The sequence below is a fragment of the Lathamus discolor genome, chromosome 8, assembly GCF_037157495.1.
Source record: "Lathamus discolor isolate bLatDis1 chromosome 8, bLatDis1.hap1, whole genome shotgun sequence".
In the NCBI taxonomy this organism is placed as follows: Eukaryota; Metazoa; Chordata; class Aves; order Psittaciformes; family Psittacidae; genus Lathamus; species Lathamus discolor.
Genome location: NC_088891.1, coordinates 14,748,566 through 14,765,184, shown reverse-complemented (window position 1 = coordinate 14,765,184; position 16,619 = coordinate 14,748,566). Strand labels below are relative to the sequence as shown.

At 37.1% G+C, this 16,619-nt stretch overlaps 1 protein-coding gene across 7 annotated transcripts in view; it reads left to right on the top strand.

Moving 5' to 3' along the window:
* Positions 1–16,619, top strand: part of ZNF280D (zinc finger protein 280D) — a 48,844-nt gene that overhangs the window by 4,562 nt on the left and 27,663 nt on the right. For 4 of the 7 annotated variants that reach the window (XR_010614493.1, XR_010614494.1, XR_010614495.1 and 1 more), the window contains exons 2-5: positions 778–926; positions 4,699–4,764; positions 4,866–5,236; positions 11,206–11,323. Coding sequence is in view for 4 of the 7 variants with exons in the window: in XM_065687939.1 (XP_065544011.1) it covers positions 785–926; positions 4,699–4,764; positions 4,866–5,236; positions 11,206–11,323 (697 nt within the window). In the remaining 3 variants the exon portion in view is untranslated. Of the gene's footprint in view, positions 1–777; positions 927–1,556; positions 1,652–4,698; positions 4,765–4,865; positions 5,237–8,251; positions 8,442–11,205; positions 11,324–16,619 lie in introns of those variants that run through there. The other 3 variants (XM_065687940.1, XM_065687941.1, XM_065687942.1) reach the window with 3 other exon arrangements.

The window sequence follows — 16,619 nt, the reverse complement described above, 5'->3', positions numbered from 1 at the left end:
AGGCACAAGGGATTCAGTCTAGTAAGATAAATGCCAAATTTTTATGAAGTCTTAATTAATGATTGTGGGCATGGGTTGGGATTTATTTTTTCTTATTGTTGTGTGTTTTTTGTTTCAGGGTGGGGTTTGGGTTTGTTTTTTTTTGTGGGTGATTTGTTTGGGTTTTGTTCTGTGGGTTTGGGGGATTTGTGTGTTGGTTTTGTGGTTTTTTGAAGAAAATGTGGCTATATGGGAAGGCCTGGCAAAATCTTAGAAAGTCTGTGGGGCTGTGGTAGGTTTTGGGTTTGGGTGGGGATTTGGTTGGGTTGGGTTTATTTAGATGTAAAGAGATTAAAGCTGTAATTAGTGTTTCAGTAACTTGGTTGTGCAAGGTTATATCACATGCTTCTTAATAGGGTCTTTGTGTTTCTTGTGTATCACCAGGAATAGGAGTTATTTTTTAAAGATATTCTGCATTGTGGTGTCAGAGGCTTCTTCTGGTAGTTACAGGGGGATTGTAAAAAATTAGTTAATGTGGAGGGTATCTTTGGTCTTATCTCCTCCTTATCAGCAAAAACTGGAATTTAGGTAATTACCAGAAAGGTGATGTGGTGTCAATCTTTGAAGATCTTCTATATCAGATCAGGTTAAACCTGTACAGAACATGGTGGGTGGGGAAGGGAAAGAATTATTGTCAAATGCAGTTATCTTCACTGAACAGTGAAATGTTTGTTTCATGAAAGTTCTGAATGGTTTGCTATGTGTTTTGGTTTTTGTTGGGGTTTTTTTTTTGTCTAGTCTAAAGATGGCAGAGTTATTTATGGAATGTGAAGAAGAGGAGCTAGAACCATGGCAAAAGAGAGTGAAAGAAGTGGAAGAGGATGATGATGATGATGATGAGCCAATCTTTGTTGGAGAAATCTCAAGCTCGAAGCCAGCTAGTACATGTAAGATGACATTTTCCATAATTTAAAATAGGTACTTCTGTGTGTAAAAACTTTAAACTTAATTTAAAAATAGGGATTTTTTTTTTTCCCCCTTAACAGTAATACTGAAGAAATTCTACATTTTAAAGCTGTTTTGCGGGTCAGGGTCATACTGAAAACTTGAATTCTTAAGAAATTCTGTTCTAAAATCTATATTGGATGCAGCTCTGTCTACCTTTAAACTTCAATCTCTATAGTCAAGGACATTTGAAAGTTTTAGCATTAGCAATATGGTTAACAATCAAATATATATAGTTCTGAAACCATGCGTGCAATTGCTCTCAATATAGTTGATATTTAGTTACATACTTGGAAGTGTCTCTTTGCTATAGGAATGTGTGTGAATTTAAGTATCTGTTTTTTCTCCACCCCACGTTTCATGTGTTGGTGGACAGTCTTGATTGGGTGGACATCATTCTGATAAAACCAAGGTAACTGTCTTAAAGTGTCTATAATAAAAGCATGATCAGGAAAAGTGATGAATATGAAAATGGTAGAAGCCTCTCTGTTAAGAGTGAGATTTTCATTAATAATAATAAACTCATTCATCCCCTCTAAAACTAAGAGATTTTTTTTCATCAAATTCTATAGTTTTCTCCTAATGCAGCCAGTGCAGGGAGTGAGGTTAGGTGGTTGTGATGACAGCAGATGTGTCAGAATTCCATGTTTGTCCTGTGCTTGTGCAGGTAAGTAAAGGAGAGCATCACTTTTATTACTTGAGTTTTAGTAATGAAACTTGTTGTTTTCTGTGTGGAACTGTCTTGCAGTCATTTGTTATGAGGTGTGACCTAAGCTTTCTCTAGCTACTGAATGCTCAGGACATTGCCTGGTGAGGTTACTGCTTTCAGTTTGTGCCTTATCTCTTTATCCAAGATTTCCATAGTTGTTTTCTTAAGGGGTATAGTTTGCAGTGAAGAATCTCAAGACAAAATGTTAAACTAAGCTTTCTGTTATACTCTAATGCATGGACTTGAGAACTGTTACTAGCTGTTCAGTCAGTTTAGTTCATGATACTTCCATGTCACATCTGAACTCTATTTTACTTAGTTACTACACACTGGGGTAGTAAGTCTAATGCTTCTTGTGCTGGCTTAAAAAAGTGGGAAATTATGCTTTAAAGAAGGACTGAAGCTGATGTTGAAGTTCTCTAACCTGGAAATAGTTCCTATGCCTCTTAATATTTTAAAAGTATTCTAGAGCCTCTTGAAGATTAGAGGAATGTTTTAAAATTGCTCTAAGAAGTTTTCAGCATTTACAAACTTCTAGGAGGACTGAAAAAAAACCTTTATTACTGTTTTCTGGAAGGTCCAGAGGCCTCTGGGTTGCTGCTGGTTCTTGGCTGTAGCTCATAGCATAGAAGAACTGTTAAAGCACAAGGCATACATTGGAACAACAAATATGCCAAGTTTCATTGCAGTTGTCGTAGTCTCAAGAATTTTTTGTAGTCATAAAGGATAGAAATAGTTTAGATGCAAACATATAATTTTATTATGATTCAGCAACCTCAAGAACTTTGGTAAAAGATACTTAAAATGTATGCATCATATTCTACTGCTGTCCATACTCAGTCCTGACACAAGTAAAATCACTTATGGTGTAACTTTTTACTTTATCTCTTTTCCTTCTCTTTCCTCAACTTTTCTCTTTGTAATCTTCACTATCAAAAACAGCTATGGAAGAATGACCTCAGTTCTTCTCTGGCTTGTAAGTAGTACTACCTGGCAGTAGTCAGGCTTCAGTTTATTGTTGGTGATAGGCAAGAGACAATGAACTCCACTTTTATTATCACTGTTTAGTTTTTCCCTGGGAAAATTCCTGTCTGATGAGATGAAAAATTAGATGACAAATGGAAACTTGCTTATAGTTCTAAATTTTCTGAAAGGTATATTTTCTGCAGTACATAGCTTTTTTTTTTTTTTCTCTTACCTTTTCCTGACAATGCAGTTATCAGTTCTTATACAGACTGGTGTGGAAAACTTGAAGTAATGGTTAAAAACTCAACTTTGACCTGCTGGTACAGTGTCATGTACAATAAAGTGCTTCTGATGTACTGGAGGATGAGTTTGACTAGGATGAAAAGTAATTTACACTTTGTTCCCTTTACCATTTCCTGCAACTGTTCATTTTTCCTACAGTTACTGCTCATATTTCTTGCTTCCTTTCCATAATGATACAAACCTGTAATTTGTTGCTACTTAAAAATGTTGTTCTGCATTTTACCTTTCTTATACTTCAGTGCTCTTTCACCTACACAGGACAAATAACACTTTGCTGGGGAAGGGAACAGGTCGCACCAAAGCTGTGATGAATCAGCTGAGTCACGTAAATCTAGTTTAAAATTCCAAATCTCAGAGTTACTGACATTTTCTGTTTAAAAACAGTAAAATCTACCTTTGCATTTTAGGATGCCAGTTGTGTGTGCATCAGACTGTCTGAAGCTGAATGTACTTTGTGAGACAACCTTTAGGATAGAGGGGTTTTTTTTTGTAGGTAGATGAAGTTTCATTTCACTGTGGAAATCAAATGTGAGGTATAGACTTATTAACAAGCATGAAGAATAACATGTTTAGCTAAATACCAATTTAAGATAATTCTCATAGTGTTGTGTTAAAGTAAAAATAGTATTACTGTTACAGAATGAGATTTTGTCGCAGCTTAGGAAATGTAAACCTGTTTGGGTCTGCTTGCAGCTGCTTTTTTATTAGTATGATCTAAATGCAGGTGACAGGTTGAAAGCTGTGATCTTCTGAGCTCTACTGCTATTAGTTTTATTTATCAACCTCAATAGTATATATTAATGAGCCATTGCTGCTGGAAACAACCTTAAGGTTGTTAAATGCAATGTGTAGATACTCTTTATTGTCTGAGATCTGACCCTGGCTTGAGAAGGAACTTTAAATCTTGTTGGTTAGATACTGGAGGATCAATCTAATTTCATATGCATATTTTCACATGTCAGAGCAAGTAACTCAACAGCAACAGTAACAAAACGGAGAATCTGGAGTTGAAAAATACTTGCATTTGATGAATAATTTTACAGCTTTCTGAAATGATTAGAAACCCCAGACTAAGATGTAAGAAGTTGGGGAATGTTGGTGGCATTAGCTAGTGAGTAAACATCAAATCTAAGAAATGACATGTGTTTCCTGCAAGCTAGAACTCTGGTTATAGACTACCATGTAGGATGTTGAAGAAAATCAATCCTTCTGTAACACAGTTCCAATACTACAACTACTTTGGTTGCTGGTCTGTTGATTTGTCTTTCGCACTGGAAAATGGAGATCATGAAGTCTATACGCAAGTTTGTAAGTGCTGCGTTTTCCTGGAATACATAAGCAAATTGTGTGGTTACTGATTCAGACAAAATGTTTCCTTTAGTGTAGAGCAATACAGTATTTGGGAACTTATATATATATGAGAAATAGAAGTAAATAAATGCATTGTAATTACCAAAGCTTCTTTGTTTACAGTTGTATTTGTGTGTTAATCTGTTTCTGAGAAAACAAAAACTGAGATTCTTAGGTGAACTAGCTTAACCTGAAAGGAGGGGAGAATTCATCTTAACTTGTACAAATTGCATTTTGTTTTGCCAGGTATTTATTTTAGAAATAATCTTCTAATTTATTAGTCAAATCCTAATTGGCTTTCTTAGTGGATATGAATGCTACTTTTATTTTGAAAAGCAATTAAGCTATTAATTTAACTGCAATTAAGATAATGTAACTTTTGACAGATATATTGAACAGAGTCAACTTCAGCTCATCACGAAGGGGGATACAGAATGGTGCACCCAGTAGAGGTACTTTATTGTCCTAATACGGTAATTAAAAAAAGCACAACGCTTATGAAACATCTGACTGCAGAATTATAGAAAGATAACTTTGGAATCCTTTGCAACAGGTACAGTTACTACATTCAAGTCTGACAGTCACCATTATGCGCCATCTGCCTCCAGTCCCAGTGCCATGCCTGTTTCATCCGTCTTTCAGTCTGTATCCAGACCTACAACTAGCTCTGTAGCAGTTCAGCCATTGTCTATACCAGTGAATGTTTCAGGAGCTTCACAAACACCGCAGAGACCAGTTGCTGGATGTTTATCAACACAGCAGATGCCTGGGTCAAGTTCGGGAATATCACAGCCTGTTAGCAGACCTGTAACTGTTCCAGTGACAACACAGCCAGTATCGAGAAGTATCACAGTTCCTGTAGTGGCTCAACCTGTATCCAGGCCAGTGACTACTCTAACAGCAGAGCCTGTAATACTCGATCAGGTAAATTTATATTCCCTTAAACTATCAAAGACTTGGGTGCAATTACTTTTGAATAAATTAATAAGCAACATGCTGAGCCAGTCTGGTAATTTCAAGACCTGGACTAGATTATAGACTAGCATTATGTAAACTGTAAAGATTCTAGGACCATAACCTTGCACTGGTGAATTAAAATATATATTTAAATATACTGATTTGCAAGATGCAAAGATTGTAGCTTTAGTAGCAGTGGAATTTCATTCAATGAATATCTTAGGCATAAGAGAAATAAGTACTGTTTAGGTTATGTTGTATGGAGAAATAATAGAAATTCACATTCTCTAAATTTTGCAAATTTTTTTTTGTTCAGAGACAGATCCTCTGTATTGATAAGTTCATTTCATTTTTAAATAGCTTGCATTTGGTGTTTAAGGTAACATTGTACTTTTTCCACCTGATTTTTACAGACCCTCTGTTGGGATTTTTACTTCTTAAGAGAATACTATAGTGGGAGCTCCTTAAGTGTTTTAGCTTTGGGGTTCTCTTGGCACTTGTAGTGAAACAGTAGTATGGTAAGGAGGACTTAAGTAACCAAAAGTTGCAGGGCCAGTAGGTGAAACAATTTGGCAACATAATTGTTCTGTTTGAAAAGCCCAAGGGAATGATGCACATAGTTTGTGTATCAGAGATCTTCCTGGATTGCCACAGAACCTCAGAATGGTAACTTTAGGGAGTCAAGTTAAATGTTTGGTTTATTGCCTTGGCTGTTGGACATTTGTGGCAGAGAAAGAATGAAAATTAAAAATTTCATACTTGGATGGGAGAAACGGATACCATTATTGAAAACAATTTAAGATTAAACTGTTCAGACAATGTGCCTATAATATTAACTACTTCTGTCAGGTTAATGAAGCCTGACAGTAGGTTCCATATCTACTATGCACACAAATATATGCACCTGTGGTTGTCTCAGCTGTTAGTCTTTTGGTATAAATAAAAATTATGTGGTTTAATGTATTCTGCATTTGTTGAACAGGGCAGTCAGTCTGAGCACAGTTCATAAGGCCATTAAGGCTTGAGAATTAGAGGTTCTTCTCAAGACTTGTGGCTAAATCATTGCCCATGGGTGGCTGTATTTTAAGAAAAGCAATGCAAAGTAATCATTGCCCATCAACTGGGTAGCTGAATCTCTGGCCAGTTCATTAGGAAAGAGCTCATAGTTTCCAATTTTGAGTCTTCAGCAGCTGATTGATAGTTTGCAGAGAGAAATTGTAGACATGTCTAGTGAGGTGGGTTAGCTAAATTGGTCTCTGACTGTGTGTAAGAAAGACTATAAGTGATATAGGCAAAAGTCCAGTTATCAGTAGGATGTTTAGGTTGCCTCTGGAGTTCTCTTAAATCTGTCTTTATACAGCAGGACAGATTGATATAGAAAGGACTGCTACTTCAGATGAGGAATACATGCTTCAAGTCTGGATTTTTATTTTTATAAACGTTCACTTAGGACATAGTATGCTTTATAAAATCCTTCAAAGGAACGTTAGGGTGTCTTGCAGAATCTTTACTGCAAGAGAAAATCCACTGCTTCACCTCCCTCACACGTCCATGCTTATGCTTTTTTTCTAATAGATAAAGCTGCTGGTGGCTTCTATGTTGTTGTTATTAGAGAACCTTAGAGTAAACAGGCCTAGGAAAGCTGAACTTCTACAAAAGGTGTATGTTAACTGGACGTAACTCAACAAGACAGCGATTTGCTTTAAAGACACTATGCACACAGCACTTGTAAGAGTTTTCTCATTCATTGAGTTTACTTTCAACAGGAATGTCACAGATGAGACTTAATTTTTATAGTCTTACTTTGCCAAAATCTGCAATTTGTTTCTTGGCAGAGAAACACCTATTTGAAGAAATAGGATTTTCAAGGTAAATGACATGGAAAAGAATATTTTGTTTTGTTTGCTTGTTTGTGGGTTTTTTGGTTGGTTTTTTTTTTAGGGAGGTGCTATAGTTCAGTTTCTTGGGCAAGATTCTGTGATTTTTAATTTTTAAAAATATCATTTGTGCCACACTGCCATTTGCTGTTAGAGTCATAGAACAGAATCGTTAGGGTTGGAAAGGACCTTAAGATCATATAGTTCCAACCGCCCTGCATGGTCAGGGACACCTCACACTAAATCATGTCACTATGTCAACCTCTGTCCAACCTGGCCTTGAACACCACCAGGGATGAAGCATTCACAACTTCCCTGGGCAACACATTCCAGTGTTTCACCAGCCTAACAGTAAAGAACTTCTTACTTGTATCCAGTCTAAACTTACCCCGTTTAAGTTTGAACCCGTTACCCCTTGTCCTGTCACTACAGTCCCTAGTGAACAGTCCCTCTCTAGCATCCTTGTAGGCCCCCTTCAGATACTGGAAGGCTGCTATGAGGTCTCCACGCAGCCTTCTCTTCTCCAGGCTGAACAGCCCCAACTTTCTCAGCCTATCTTCATACAGGAGGTGCTCCAGTCCCCTGATCATCCTTGTGGCCCTCCTCTGGACTTGTTCCAACAGTTCCATGTCCTTTTTATGTTGAGGATGCCAGAGCTTAACACAATACTCCAGGTGAGGTCTTGTGAGAGCAGAGTAGAGGGGTAGGATCGCCTCCTTCAACCTGCTGGTCACGCTCCTTTTGATGCAGCCCAGGATACGGTTGGCTTTCTGGGCTGCGAGCGCACACTGCTGGCTCATGTTCATTTTCTCGTTGGCTGACACCCCCAAGTCCTTCTCCACAGGGCTGCTCTGAATCTCTTCTCTGCCCAACCTGTAGCTGTGCCTGGGATTGCTCTGACCCAGGTGTAGGACCTCACACTTGTCATGGTTAAATTTCATGAGGTTGGGATCAGCCCACCTCGCAAGTGTGTCATTGTCCCTCTGGATGGCATCCCTTCCCTGCAGCATATCAACCAAACCACACAGCTTGGTGTCATCGGCAAACTTGCTGAGGGCGCACTCAACCCCACTGTCTATGTCACCTTCAAAGATGTTGAACAAGACTGGCCACTGAGGGACAGCACTCCTTACTGGTCTCCAGCCGGACATTGAGGCATTGATCACAACTCTTTGTGTACGGCCATCCAGCCAGTTCATTATCCACTGAGTGATCCATCTATCAAACTGACGTCTCTCCAATTTAGAGACAAGGATGTCATGCGGGACAGTGTCGACTGCTTTGCACAAGTCCAGGTAGATGATGTCAACTGCTCTACTGCTGTTCTTAGTGTCATGTATACTACCTATATTTTTATTCTTGTCCTTGGTTTGAATTCTTCATTCGCCTTGGGCGTTTTGTGATGGTTTTGCTCACATGTTTTCTGTTTCTTCCTGTCTTGATTCTTCCAAAGGGGCAAGGGTTTCAAATAATTTTTTCTGGGCAGTGTTTGGCATTTGGATCTTCAGCTTCCAGATGTTGAAACTCAGCAGAGAAAGTAAAATATTGCAGCTGTGAGGTATGACTAGACACTGTGGCAGGACCCCTTTTTAGCTGAACATCCTTTAGAGTGCCTTTGCATTCCTAATATGTTGCGTTATTTCTTAATCTTAGGATATGGCAGTGTTGTCTCTGGGTTCTGATTGCTTTTGATTGCAAACTGACTTGGAACACATTTCCTCAATTTCGTAACATATAGATCTATTGTTAATGTTTGCTATTCCAGTTTTATCATTGAAAATACCCATTTCCAGTCACAGGATTGATTCACTGACTGTGAAAGACTAGTTTTTGTGTTCTTGTTACTGCACCATGTTAATGCAGTTTCAGAAATTCAGAGTTTAATTTGGCTTCAGTTGTACTGTTCACAGCAGTTCTAATTCAGTCAATTGTAAGTAAAATGATAGAGCCAAATTACATGAAAAGAATAATTATAAACAGACAAGGAGGTTTTGAAAGTGACAAGACTCTGAATTTACAGGTTGTCTGCTTTTACTTTTTTCCTTGCCTGGTATTTTGAGTATGTTCTAGGGAGATGTACACATGCTTTCAAAATACCCAGGCTATTATTTTGAAGACAGTTAAAATGAAGACATGAAAATAAATCAGCCACAGAGTAGTGAGAGAAGCAGATTTTGCATGTGCCTATTGTATTGGTCATATTTTAAATGTAGGTGGAGTGCATAGTCCTCCATGCTAAGAGCCTGCCACCAGCAGCCAGTAGCATTAGTTGTCCTTGAAGTAGGGTTTAGCTGAAGCTGCTTGATTTGTAACTTGTTTCACTAGTTAGTCTGAAACCATTGTGGCTACAATAGCGCCTGCTGTTTTGTGACTGCAACTGAAGTGTTACTTCTAGCAGAGCAGAGAAATTGAATGGCAATTTCCACAACTACTCTTCTAAAGTTTGTTTAGTTTTCTTAGACTGGATGAAGTCACTCCCTAAAAGAGAGAATGGATCTTCATTATCATTTATGTTCTTCAGCTCTTCATTTAAGAGATGTACAACAAAAAGGCAGGATGTCAAGAGGCGTCTTCCTTTTTGTTCAAATATTTTCTCATACTTAGGAGTTCTGAAATAGCCTATCATACCTGTATGCTTGCTTGTGCACCTAAATTGTGACAACTTCCTCCACACAGATGTTTTCAAATAAGTAGCACAGTTGTGAATAAGAAGCATTTTTTGAGATTGATCTTTACAGCAGGAAGTGTTTTGGCCTTTGTCTCATGGATACGCTGATGACAAAGTCTGTGTTTGTGTCTTGGGTGATTATTTTGTTTTTCTGAGGAAAATGGAGCTATTTCTGTCAAATTTTTTGTTTCACAATACAGCTTGATGAAGTGTAAGCAACTGAAAATTATTTCAGAGTAGAAAGATCATGTTGTCAGTATTCTGGCATTCATACCTTAACATTGATATTAATCCTAACTCTATTTTAAGGTTTTTATAGTTATTTATTACTATTGCTGAAAATATTTCATGTTTCAGGTTGATTGTGTTAGGATATATGGCTTACTGAGATGTGAACAGTACTGATGAACTTTGGTAAGAGTATTTCTCCTACCTTGCCCCAAAACTTGAATAAATGTAAAGAGAACAAAATTTCATGTTTCTTTTCCCTCCCAGTATTACGTATTCGGTGATCAGTGAAGGCATTTAATTTTAACAGTTTCCAGTGTTGGAGCCAAGAAATGTGGACGGTTTAAGTTTGTGGTATTAAAGGGCAAACCTTTTAAACTGAATGGTAAGAGAATACCTGTACTTGGAGGTGCACAAAACCTAATATAAGAAGGCATTAAGTAACACGAACCAACTTTTACATTAGCTGTGTGCTTTCAAAAGGGGTTTTTATTATATTATTTACAGAAGTGCTTATGAAATTACTCAACATAAAAGAAAAAAAAACCCTTTAGTAATATTGTGTATGATTGCCATTCCCAGTCAACATCATATAGATACTTTTACTGCAGTTAAAGGTTGACCACTTAGTAGAATTTGACTTATTTAATATCATCTTGCTTTGAGAAACTTCTGCTTGCTGCAAGTTTATACTACTTTTGAATTGTGTTTTCTGATCTTTTAAATTGCACCTAGCAGTTACACAAGCGTAACACACAAATGCCTGAGTTTTGGTTGAAGGAAGAAAGTATTAAGAGCTTTTTTTGAAAAATTAGTGTAATTTTAAGTAACATCAGACTTTCCAACAAAAGCAGTTACAGTTAGCAATTCAAACAGGTTTAGTAATACTTGATAAAATGGACTTTCCCAGGTCTTATGGTGGTTTTTACTATTCTGATACACAGCTATGAATAAATTAACAAGCACTGATGAGAGTTGCCAACTTATTAAAATGTCAAAAAGAAACTATTTTGGGGAGATTGTAATTAACTTGATTTACAGCTGAGTACTTCGGAGTGCTTCTAAGCAGTCATATGTTTTTAAAATAAACCCTTTGAAGCCTGCAAATAAAAAAAAAATGTTAAACCTAAAATTTCTTTTCCCTCTTGAAAATATCTTATTAGGATTACATTATGGATTCTCCACCAGCTGCACCAGATAATACATCTGGTATACTGTTTGGTGTGAGAGAGAACTCGGGAGTCCCACAGTACCAGACTGGGCCAGCAGTGAATGTAACAGGTGGGTATAACTGTAGTAGTTCATATGAGAAAGAAACAGCCTGATGTCATTTAACTGGAGTGCAGATCTTTGTGTTACGTCTTTAAATAGAATTTCTAGAACGTAGTATAGTTACTTTATTCTTCTCCCTGTACTTAAGACTGTATAATATTAAGCAAAATAGACTTTGGACCCTTGTGTTGTCAGACTTTGCTTTTCAGTGCATTAGACTGACTGTAATATCACTGAAGTCTTATAATGCTCATTTAGATAGAAAAAAAAGTATTGCTAGATCTACTTCATTTTTTTTAGACTGAACAAGGATCATTTTCAGTATATCCAACACTCTTTGACTAGCATGAATAAGAATGATTTTCAGCACAAGAGGGGCTGTGAACAGTATGAGAAAAACTTTGATTCCCTTCAATGATGGATGATGGTCTTGGTGTCTTGACTGTTATGTGTAGAAGCTGGAGTAGATGATATCAAAAGAATCCTGCCTGAAAAGGTGGGGAAGGGAAAGAGTACATAGTTTGATAATATTGTTTGGTTTTGGGTTGGGTTTTGGTTGTTGTTTTTGTCTTTTTGTTTTTTTTCCCAACTAGCTAAATTGTGTTTTCAGCAGAGACTATTTAACCTACTTGAAAACAAACCAAAAAGCACCCTTTTTTGTGTTACAGCAGGTGAAGTAGATATGAAGCATACAGTGTGCTCTATCTTAAACGGGCTATAGCTTGGAACTTTGCTTCTCTTTTGTGAAGGATTGTACTTATGTAATAATGGGCCAGTATCCTGTCATTCAGTCTGTAAGTTACAGATGACAGTCATTTCTGATTCTTCCATGAGGTAACAGGTTATGTACAGTGAAAAACCTAACTGGTCATACTAACAAGTTATGTAGAACAGAGTGGTTACTAGTTTATTCTTGATGTGGTGATTCTGCATCTCGTAGATACTTATCAAAGAAGGTCTGGTAGTGTATTTCCTTGCATGTGTCCCACTATTCTGTTATCTCATTCTTGTCTTACTGGGTTTCATAACTTTTTGTTATCTAAGCAAATATCTTATTTCTTGCAAATGATCAGTATTCCATCCATTGTTCTCTAAAGAATAAATTTTTTTTTGTCAATTCTTTAGTTGATTGCTTAGGAGACCTGCTTGCATATTTAAAGCTTATTTGTGTTAGTCTCTTTTCAAGGAATAATACTTAAAAGCATCCAGGATTATAATTCTAAACATGTTAAATATACCATATTTAGTCTCTTTATTTCTGTAAGGTAACAATAGGTTTTAGAAATTCAAAGGTTAAAAGGTGTGGGTTGAAACATGAGTATCTTTGTCACGGAAGGTAAACTTAGGATACATTTCACTTTACAACAAGGAGTGTCTGTGTATTTTGTGGTTTGGCCTGTATGGTGAGATCACTTAAAATGTCTGTGTTCATGTTGATTGAATGTCCTCGTGTTGATCGGATGTCCCAGTGCCTACTTGCCTGCTGGCGCTGTGCTTCCTTTTAATTTATGTGGAGCACCGTGGGCAAAAGACATTCTGGAATGTGGTATTTAACTGGCCTGTGGTATGGAGGACAATTTAACATCTATACATAGATAAAGACTTTTTTTTTTTTTTTGCCTTAACATAGCATAAATGTTAATTTCTGATGTCTAATCAGGGAAAGGACAGGCTGCTAATAGACAGCAACTAGTCATTTTATTAGTTTGCTAAATAGGTGGTGTTGTTAACTTAAACAGCATCGGTAACTGATCTTCAGGTTGGATGGCCACTGGGGATGTGCATAAAACTGTAACTTGTTTTCTGAGAATATTTTGAGGTCATTCTTCCACTAACTTTACCCACTTGGAGGAACCAGAAAATGTCATAAAAAATAGAAAAACTGTTCTCTTGTATTTAGGAGTTGACTGGGCTGTACATATGTATTCATGGCATTACATTAATGGTAGATGTTGCTGAGGCATTGTGTACCAGAGGCCTGAAACAATATGGTTTTCATACCCCTATTCTGTTAATTTGATCTGTTAGCACAGTATACTTGATGCTTTTATTGTAGGTTACCGCTTCTATGTCTTTTGCCATTGTTCATAAAATCAGGCCCCAGGCAGCACAGATGCACCCAATAGTGTTAAGGATTTTACAGTAGTGTTGTAATGTGTGTTGAGAAACCTTTTGGCTTGCTGATACAGCATCCAGTTTACTTTACTTCTTGCAATCATTTTAGATATTGTACACAATAATACTGTGTGTTTGAGAATAGCCAACTGTTTCGTAATAGGTATAAAACATTGTCAGAAGTACTCACTAATAGCATGAAGTGAAGGTAATAGACTCCTGAGCAGCCTGAAAACTAAACAAGAATTGTTTGGCTGCTTCTTTGCTTGGCTGTCTTGAGTACCTGAAGTCCCTGACAGTTGCAGCAGTGTGGAATGCTGGGTAGAGGATTGGACAAACTAGTCTGGGACATGGGTGATCTACACAGCAGCTGTGTATACACCCTAGCTGAGAGAGGCACTTTGAAAAAAAGAGGAATCAGTCTGATTTATACTGATTAGATATTAAATAATATTTGGAATTGGTTTGATTATTTTTCAGAATAGGCTTAATTTTTTTTTTTCCGATGAACAAACAACAAATCAAATACAAACCTATATATATTCTGAAAGGGGCAATTTGTTAGACTTGTATAAGCTGAGTTAAAGTTCACCTTTATAAATGCATGAAATAGTCTTCAGGCTCTAATTGAAATTATTACCAAATTTGTTGCCATGTAAGAATAGTCTTCTAAGTCAGGTTTTCTACAGTAAAAACAATACTTATTACTTTTGTAAAACCAGCCAGACCTCCTGTGTTGTCCCTGGCTGTCATTACACAACTACACTTAAATATATAGCAGCAGTGCCTGATGGCCTGATGCTTGAATAGTCTCTGATACAGAAGAATGCTTAAGTCATACCAGCTCTATAGAAGCCTTTGTTGATCAAGACACATATGTCAATGTAACCAGCTCATATACCTAGTGGTGCAAGTGTAAATAAATTAAAAAACCCTAGGAACAAGTAGTATCTAGTGAATGACCTGTTTATTTTGTGACTAATGAATGACCTGTTTATTTTGTGAATGTGTTCGTTACCTTGGCCAAACAATGCCTACAGTGAGACATTTGAGCTTAATGTGTTAATTTATGTTAGAAAGAAGGAAATTATGTTATAGTGGAAAATGTTAGGATGATTAAATATATATATAACAAGTCAATTATGTTTCCTGTATGAGGGGTATAGTGTAGTAAAATCTCTCCAAAATGCTCAAATATCAGCATTGCCTGCAGGGAGTCTTTGCCTCTGTGGGTTCAATGGGAGACTATCCAGAATGTTTGCTAGGTGTTGATTGTTGTCACTGAGTAAACACATCTTGGGGGTGGGAACAGTTTTGTTTCTTCTCAGAAGGTTGAATAACTGTGTGACACAAGTTACCTTTGCTTGGTGAAGATGACTTTCTAACTCGGTTTAGAGCTAGACTGTTGCAAGGGCAGTATTCAAGAAAGTTCTTAGTTCAAATCATTGTGTCTGAAGTCTGGTCCTTGTTGCTTATGATAGTCTTAAGGCTATTTGCAGTCTGTGATTCTGACAGATTTACAAGGCCTGTGCTGGCAGTTCAGACTTCTGGTGTATAGCTCTGCTTTTTCAGGTCTACTTGAGGGCTGAACTCATTGATATTACATCATCAAGTGCAATCTTACAGTGACAGACAAAAGTTTCAGGACAAGATGGAGCCAAGTTTTGATGGGCATGTTAATCAGGCACTGAACCTATGATTTCAGAGTTATTTAGAGGTGTTCTTTTGTTTAGAAGGAATACTGCAAAATGCTGTTCTTGCAGAAAGGAGAAAATAGGTGTGCTGTGATTGGTTCTTGGGAGTTACGACACTTCATTCTGCATACTACAACCTGAAGTCTCATATGTTTTACAGAGTTACATAACAAACTAAACCAGCATTAACATAGAACCAGGAGAGAGGACAGAAGTTTCTCATTAGAAGGGCAGAGGTTGTTCCAAACAGTGGGCATTGCAGAAACCAGCTGTTTAGCTTAATTTTATTACTGTGAACTCACCTTGTCTCAGAGTAGTGTGGGTCAAGATGTGAAAAGTAGGCCAAATGAAGTCAGGTGGGCATAATATGATTTACTGTGTTTCAGGGATGGGTCTGTATCTCTTTGCGTTTACACTTCTCCACTGGCTTTTGAATGTTTAGTCTGAGTTGGATATAAGTTTCTAAACTTCTGTATGGTTTATTATTTAGGGAGATCTTAACTGCTTTATGTGCACTTGCCTATCTTTTAAAGTGTAGACATCACTGCTGTGTTTGTAATTTACTAAGAAAAAAAACCTGAGGTTCTTTAATTTAAACCACTGTAGTTCTGAATGAGTGTTTTATATTTAAGTGTCTTGCTACTTCTGAAGACAATAGAGCATTTCCAAAAAAAGGCCAAGCCTAATGAGGTTGGTGCTGGAAGCAACTCAGCTATTTCACCTTCAGTTAACTCTACGACAGTAACACCATCACAAAATGTATCTTGAAAAGGTAGGGTAATCAAATGGTCTAGCTGTCAGTCCATGCATTTGTTGCGTGGAAAAAGGTAGCACTCTTATAATGTTTAAGTTGGTTGGTATTATTAATGCTAGTATGGCAATGTAAATGAGTTACTATGTTCTTACGCTTTAAAATAAGAAAAACCTTTCTGTGCAAAGGTTTACATACCTTTACAAGTTAATATACCCTAGGTTATTATCTGTTCAGATTTTAGACCTTTGTTGTTTCAGTTGTTTGAATTCTGTAAAGCAATGACTTATTTGTTCAACAGCTGTGAAGGCAGATGATCAGAGTAAATGCCCCTGATGTCATATGCTTAAACCAGATTTTCTGCATCAAATAACTGAATAGAGAGTTGAAATTTAAAATGCAACCAACCAGAAGATCAAGATTGAAATAATTCTGTGACTGCTGAATTTATCAACCAATTCTGATCAGATAAAAGGAAGAAAAATCATTGTAGCAATGCGAGGCAAGGCAGCAAGGACTCAGATTGTAGAATCTCCATTTTAGGAGATATTCAGAAGCTCACTGGATGTGGCTCTGAGCATCCCAAAGGAAATTGGACTTTGAGAGGCTGGACAAAAACACCTCCACAGGCTCAACCTAAATTACTCCTGTAAGTCTGTACTTTGACTAATTATTGCATTTTGCAGTTCCTCCCCTTCTTTTGCAGCTGTGTTTTTGATACAGTTTAAAGTACTGGGAAGGGAGG